Consider the following 8,065-nt stretch of genomic DNA (forward strand, 5'->3'; position numbering starts at 1 on the left):
GCATTACTTTGCATTTATCAACACTGAATTTCATCTGCCATTTTGTTGCCCAGTAACCCAGTTTTGTGAGATCCCTTTGTAACTCTTCACAGTCTACTTTGGACTTAACTATCTTGAGTAATTTTGTATCATGTACAATTTTTGCCACCGTCTTTCCAGATCTTTTATGAATATGTTGACCAGCACTGGTCCCAGTACAGCTCTCTGGGGATACCACTATTTGCCTCTCTCCATTCTGAAAACTGACCATTTATTCTTCCCTTTGTTTCCTATGTTTAACTAGTTTACTGATGCATGCGATGGCCTTCCCTCTTATCCCACAACTGCTTTCTTTGCTTAAGAGCCTTTGGTGAGGGACCTTGTCAAAGGCTTTCTGAACATCTGTGTCTGTACATCCAATCTTGATGTACTCATTAATGTTTCAAGGCACTCTAAGACAAGTGGATTGGATGTCTACTCTGGCACAGGTAGTATGTCTACCCTTTGTGTCAAATTATTGCTCTGATCCAGACTTGTGGGGGTGGTGAAGGCTTCTATATGGATACAAGAAAGACAAGCTGGTGTACTTTTTCAATGTTCAGTGCCTCAGTGGGAAATGAAGGAGAAGCCCTGTGATTCTGCCCCCTCCACAGTTTACAGTTTTGATACCAACCTTCTTCCTGTCTATTAACAATAGTTTAGGCTGTCTTGTTTAATACAGAGACCACTAAGACAGAGATAATGGAGTCTCTTTTGCTGTCACCTCCAATGCACAGGGTGGTATTGCCTATCCACCTTATCATGGGCTGGTTGGTGACAGGTGTGAAGGAAACCCCATACCAGCCTGAATTATCCAAAGTCATGAAAAACAAAAGAATCAGGCAATCAAGGCAGAAATGACCGTAAGGAAAACTAGCCACTTTAATGGAATGGTGACTTCAGAATTGTGACCCAAGATACCAAGATGCTCTTTAACTTTGGTTTGTTTATAGCTCTGCTATCAGTCAATTGATTAATAGACTGGTTACATAGTCTCATAAAGGAGAACAGGGTCACACATTACATTCCAATTTCACAAGCATACCTGCAATTTACAAATATAAAATTCAGAAAACTTAACAAACTAGCCCAGTGTTGATTCCCCATGGGAACTTAATACTAGTGTAGTCATTAGCAACTTCAAATGACTGATTTCTCAGCCACGGGCATTTAAATATAATACCAGTTTAACAGTCCCTAGTTTCCCTTAGTTTTCAGAAAATGAAAATGCCCCAACAATATTTTGAACAATTTTTCCCAAGAAATAATTGATAAACTCTACTAGTACCAATGCATATTTCATCTTCTTCCCACAGGAAACGAGAAGCCTATCAGGTTACATCTGAAAATGAAGAAGTGGAGCGAGGAACTCAAGAAATCACATTCCAGAGTATGCTGTGTCTGCCTGATATTTTAAAATGTTTCAGCCAACCCTTCTTAGTAAGCACTTCCTTCAATATTGAGGTACTGTAAGTAGCTTAATTTCTTGTACACAACACACATACTACTGTATGTGAGGAAGTGAATACCTTAGGTTATTTTGCCTTCAAAAATCACTTTGCAAATAGATCAGGGACTAACCAATGGATTGTGATACTTAAGAGTTCTAAAATTGCTTTTTTCTACTGTTTATACATGAAAAGAATATTAATGTAGGAAGGAGTAACTAGATATTCATCTATATAATGATGAGGTAAAATTAGATGAATATCATAATGACTGCCATCATAACCTGAAGAAGAGTTCTGTGTAGCTTGAAAGATTGTCTCTTTCACCAACAAAAATTGGGCAAGTAAAAGATATTATCTTGTCTCTCTCATTTCCTGGGACCAACGCCACTTCAATAATACTGTATATCATAAGTCAAGATTACACAAGCAAACTTAGCTTTGGAATTTTTTGACATTTGAGTACACCAGGTGGGGAATTTTCCATCAAAATGATTTTTCAACTGAAAATGCAGTTTTCCACAGAAAAATTTCAATTTTTCTGAATTTTTTTGATTTTTCTATCAGGAAAACCTAAACAAAACATTTTGTTTCAGGTTGGTTCCACGCAAATTGGAATATTTTGGGTTTTTTTGAACTGACCTGAGTGAACTGAACTTAATTCTGAGTCATTTCAATATTACATTACATTTTCTTATTGTGTCACATTGCCTTATGGAAACTGTAATTCAGGCTCCCCTTTTTCTCCTATTGGCTGAGCTCCCTGGAGGACATCATCTCCCTTCTGACCAAGCTGTGTGGTGCATCCTAGGAGCCACATAACTGCAGGTGCATTGTAGGAAATGTTACTGGGTCTGGGAGCCTAGTCCATAGGGGAGAATGGGGGCATTAAAATCCTGAACTACAACTTTTACGAATCAGCATGACACCATGAGGAAATTAAGTTTTAATGTTGAACTAATTCTAAATGATTGGGGGTGTCTCTGGTTAGAAGCTCAGCTATCACAGTGATGATAATGGTATATAAATCTAGACGGATGGCTGTGTATGTACTACATGCACTCCAATCCATGTATGCTTGTGTATATGTTGGTGTTTTTCAGAGAACCTGAAATTGTCTGCATGGCTGATAGTGCACCTGACAGAGCTGTGACAGAAGTTGAAAATCTCCAGGTTGTGAAATCCCTGGTCATCACTTCTCACATTCAACTATTTGGCTTTGTTTTGAGTGTTTTAGGCTGGATTCTGTGTGTTATTTCAATAGGATTTATACAATGGAGAGTGTGGCATGTGGACAACACCACCATCATCTCCTCTGGCATCATCTGGATCGGAATCTGGGAGGTCTGCTTTACTCTTAACCCTGAACTTGCCAATGGCTCTTCCTTAATGCTCTGTCAAAGATTCACTCCTCAGAACACCTTCATCCCCTCAGAAATTTTTGTTGCCCAAGACCTTCTGATGTTAGCGATTATCATGGAAGCAGTAGCTATAGGTTCCACCCTCTTTACTTTGTGGAATGTTTATAAGAAAGAGCTTAAGAAACAATATATCTTAGTCTTTGTTCTAACTGCGGGGCTCTTGAACATCACGTCAAGTGTTTTTATCTTAATTCCAGTAAGCTGGAATTTACATTCCATAATGAAAAATCATAGTATTGCCTTCCCTCCTTCTTACCACTTGCCTTCCACTCCAAAGTCTCAGAAAGTTGGAGCTGCTATTCCTGTGGGGCTTATATCTGTCCTCCTGCTGCTGTTGAGTGGGTTCTTACTGCTCTGTGACAGGTCTCTTAAACTAATCTGTAAGGTGCATCCTAAAAAGAAAAAAATAAATCAGGTAGCACAAAGCCAGAGGCAAACATGCCAGTCCAGACATCTTTCTGCCAGATCAAACCAAACTTATCCACACTGTGGATCTTCCTTGGAAATTGACCTGTGGGGCCCACAAAGACCTTTTGGCATGGACAGCTGCTCAGGGGCCCATTCACATAGAGGCCCCACACTAATGAAGAATCAGGTACCTGGAGAAGAACTGACAACCTCCTTTCAAATCCCTGTTGGACCTTTTCCATACCGACCATCCAAATGTGTAACGCCTGACCCTAGTATTTTAATAATTGGTGAAGAGCTGCCTTCTTTTTAGTTTGATTAGCTTCCTCCAATTTCAATTCTTACAGAGGCAAGGAAAGGTTGAGTATCAGAAAAACAGGTATCAGACGTGAGGGGCCCCACCCACTTGACAGGGACTTGGTTGGAGACCCATAAGTTACATCATACAAAAACCTAGGTCCAAACCTGTTCAAGCCTCCCCCCAAAAGCTCTCATTGATGTCTGTTGGGGCCCCATATGGTGAATAACTCCCAAGAGAGATCTGCACTGCAGATAAGTGCAAATCTGACAGCAGGATTTTATACTTTGGGGTGGGCCAAGTTCTGTTTCCACTTACACAGGTAAAGCTCCTGTGTAACTGGGAGCAGAATTTAGCCTTTTGTGTCCTTGGTGAGCTCTTGGATCCTACTGCCACTTACAATTATATTAACCATGTACTAACTTGAACTCATTGAATACTAATAAAACACATAAAGGGGTATAGTCCTCTGAGGTGCTGTATGCCCTCAGCTCCCTTGAAATTAATGGAGGTGTCTCTGGAGGAGTTTAGCATTTCATAATATTGTGTCTTTGAATATAAAATGATTATTCCTATTAATTGGCAAACATTTGGAAAGGTTTATCACTGAGGCAAATAGTTGTTTCACTCTATAACTGCTGATTACTATCATCTGTTACCTTTTGTATCAACTGTATTCTTTTATTAAAATTTTAAAAATGAAAAACAGGCGTGTATCTTTCTTTAATAAGGATCAGTTCCTGTGACTTTCCTCTTGTAATTAACCTGGCATTGTCTCACAACCTGTGAGGCCAAAGCTTCTAAGAGGGCTAAGTCCTTACATGTTTATTTCCATCTGCCAGGCTGTGTGTGTCCTAGAAGAGACTTTTATCATCTTTCCTTTTGGCAGCAGATCCATGCTTAAACTCTGTCTGCGCTTATATGTCATTCAAACTGTATAAGACTCACTGTGCAGCACAGTGGGCTAGGTTGTGATGGCCCTGCATGGATGTGAAAAGGGACTAGGTAAGAGAGTGGAAGGAACCTTACAAAATAATGAGAGGAGCTTATTGTAGATACCTAGATATATACCCTTACTTACTTTCTTTGCACTCAAGCTCAGGGTTCAGCCACAATCCCAAACTCTGCCCCCCTTGAGCACAAGGACCTGCAGTCCAGCTCTGTAGCAGGAAAGCTGAGAAAGATACCACCATCAGTCATTGAACTGACATCAGGATGCAGTGCATGCTTCCTTTAGAAGAGGGAAATTCTCCTACTCCAGCATGCGCTTCCTCAGAGCCACTGGAAGGATTCTGGTGGGTCATCGTAATCCCTTCAGAAATGCTGCTGCTGTGGAGCTCCTGGCCCTATTCCTCATCCTCTCTGCAATCTTGGGTTAAAACCCCACCATATAGTTCTCTATGCAGAGAATAAGTGGCTTTTTTTCATGTGTTTGTGTGTGAAATTCACAAAACTGAGAATGAACATCAAAGTTTTCAGAACAATTACAGCAGGGTACTGGAGAGATCACAAATGCATGGTAAAACTGACTAGTGTCTAGAAATGGAATACTGAACACAAACAAATATATATTACATTTCCTAACAGAATAGCTAAAGTCTGCTAGGAGAGAGAAAGCAAAGAAAGAGCATCCATTGTTGTATGCAGTGTTGCTGTAGCTATATTGGTCCTAGGATATTAGAGACACAAGCTGGGGGATGTAACATCTTTGAGAGAGACAAGCTTTCAACCTTACACAGAACTGAAGAAGAGCTCTGTGTAAGCTCAGAAATTTCTCTCTCTCACCAATAGAAGTTGGTCTACTAAAAGATATTACCCTACCCACCTTGTCTCACTAAGAAAGATCATTTCAGTTCAGGACTAGCAGAATCTGAAATAAAGGAGGTCATCCATAAGGTGAGTCAGGGAGACTTCTGGGGTTGTGAAGCTAGGCAAAATAAGAGAGGTCATACTTAAAATTTAAGTTTTTACAAATATCCACTGACACCAAGAAATTAAGAATGAACACACAAAATGCACTGCTGATGTAGGATCTACCAGTTTTGTGTTATGCTACTGAAGAGCCAGAAGAGGGAGTCAAAGGTAAACAACAAACTACTGATAGATGTAAATGTTAGAGAAAGGAAGAGCTAAACATTATTACATTTGCTGAATAATAGGAATATTAATGCCAAACAGTAATATGTGGCTGAATAATATTTGATATGTCTACCCACGCCAACTCCATCACCAGATGGCAATCCTCTGCCAAATCCCATTCAAAGTATGGCCAATATGACCCCATCCATACCTTCCACATACTATAAAGACGGGGGCAAAGCTCTTTCAAAACTAGGAGCCTGAACTCAGTCTTCTAAATCCATAATTAGGTATGTAAATAAAGAGTTTGATTTCAACAGTGCTGTGCTCCCACCAGGTGCTGCTGAGATCAAAGAAGTGCCTCCAAGGCACTATCCCCCCTCATTCTCTAGGCCTTGCAGAGCACGGTCCACATGGGGAAAAACTGTGAAGTCGCGGGGATGGAGGGAGCTGACCGGAGGAGAGGGCAGGGGCACACACCCATCATCCCCTCATTGCCCTTGCAAAATGTGCGTGAGCAAGGTACTGAATTTAATGTACATAGAAAAGATACTAATAATATAATATAATATAATGCACAGTAGACTGTAGTGCAGAGGTGTGCAAACTACAGCCTGCGGGCCACGTCCAGCCCGCGGGACCCTCCTGCCTGGTCCCTGAGCTCCTGGCTCGGGAGGCTAGCCCCTGGCCCCTCTCCTGCTGTTCACTCTCCCCTGCAGCCTCAGCTCACTGCGCTGCTGGTGCAATGCTCTGGGTGGCGGGGCTGCAGAGTCCGGCCTGACCCGGTGCTCTGCGCTCCGCAGTGCGTGGCTGGCTCCAGCCAGACGGCGCGGCTGCCTGTCCTGGTGCAGCCACACTGCCAGCCTCTGGTGCTCTAGGCAGTACGTAAGGGGGCGGGGAATGCGGGGGGGTGGGGTTTGGATAGAGGGCAGGGGAGTTTAGCGGGTGGTCAGGGGCCAGGGGTGTGGATAGGGTTCGGGATGGTCAGAGGGTGGGAAATAGGGGGGTTGAATGGGAGCAGGGGTCCCGGGGGGCAGTCACGAATGAGAGGAGGGGTTGGATGGGGCAGCAGGGGGCAGTTAGGGGTGTGGGTTCTGGGGGGGCAGTCAGGGGACAGGGAGAAGGGGTGGTTGCATGGTGCAGGGGTCCCCAGGGGGGCAGTCAGGAAGGAGAGGGGTTGGATGGGGCAGTGGGGGGCAGTTAGGGGTGGGGGTTCCGGGGGCAGTCAGGAATGAGAGGGGTTGGATGGGGTGGTGGGGGGCAGTTAGGGATGGGGGGTCTGGGGGCGGTCAGGGGACTGAGAGGGGGGGCGTGTGTGGATGGGGCAGGGGTCCCGGGGGGCCGTCAGGGAACAGGGAGGGTTAGATGGGGCAGGAGTCCCTCCCGGGGGGGCCATCAGAGGGCGAGAAGCAGGGGGGGTTGGATAGGAGGCGGGGGCTGTGCCACACCTGGCTGTTTGGGGAGGCACAGCCTTCCCTAACTGGCCCTCCATATGATTTCGGAAACCCGATGCGGCCCTCAGGTCAAAAAGTTTGCCCACCCCTGTTCTAGTGACTTTGATGTTTCATATGATAACTTTTTTTCTAAAAAATTAATTATTTTCACACACAAGCAATATTGTTTTCTTTGGACACAGACATACGGCAGAAGAATAATTAATTATTCCGGTAATTTAAAAAGTGCTTCTCAAGCAAACAGGCTCACCATCAGGATTTTCAAGATCTGGGACAAAAACTCCTTCAATTTTTTACCTACTCCTCCATCTGTCCTACTTTATTATTCTTAAAGTAAACAAAAAATTCCAACTATATGTACAGCCAGCATTTACAAATAAATCAATTATAAACCCTCCACAGGCCGCAGTTGTACAGGATTGAAACCTTAAAGATTGCTCAATTGTATAATTTTGTCCATCTAATACAATTTTAGCCCATCTAGAATTCCTGCTCTGTCCTATAACATGGGATGCTACATGAGTGTATCAAAAATTGTAGAAAAGTATTATATTCTTATTTGAAAAAAAGTATGTGGTCATGTAACTAAAGAGTGTATGTACATGTACATGCCCAAGTGGGCAGAGTTAAGGTTACATATTCACTTGCCAACTTCAGACTTTTGCATATTTCACTTTGGAACCTTAAGTCATGTCCCTTGAAAGTATTGGCTGATGAGAAAAGCACCCTCTTTGCTCATTAGCTTGGTCTTGGGTCCTTCCTGAACATAGCACTGCTCCAGTAAATTATGGTGCCATAATAAAGTACTCTGTCTACTGTGTCCTGAGCTGAGAAAATCAAACTCAGTTCATTTCAGTTCATTTCAGTGATGCCATCACAAGGAAGATGTTTATCTTACTGTGTTATTTTCGTATTCTTAGACTGTAATATTGTGGTGAA

At 42.9% G+C, this 8,065-nt stretch overlaps 1 protein-coding gene across 1 annotated transcript; it reads left to right on the forward strand.

Annotated features, from left to right (window-relative positions):
* The first annotated feature begins 1,308 nt into the window (after window positions 1-1,308).
* Window positions 1,309-3,608, forward strand: LOC142069429 (uncharacterized). The gene is made up of 2 exons (XM_075120592.1): window positions 1,309-1,487; window positions 2,570-3,608. Exons 1-2 carry the CDS (start codon window positions 1,309-1,311, stop codon window positions 3,606-3,608), a joined length of 1,218 nt encoding a protein of 405 aa, XP_074976693.1.
* The last annotated feature ends 4,457 nt before the right edge of the window (window positions 3,609-8,065 follow it).

Source organism: Caretta caretta, chromosome 1 (assembly GCF_965140235.1).
Source record: "Caretta caretta isolate rCarCar2 chromosome 1, rCarCar1.hap1, whole genome shotgun sequence".
NCBI classification, from domain to species: Eukaryota; Metazoa; Chordata; order Testudines; family Cheloniidae; genus Caretta; species Caretta caretta.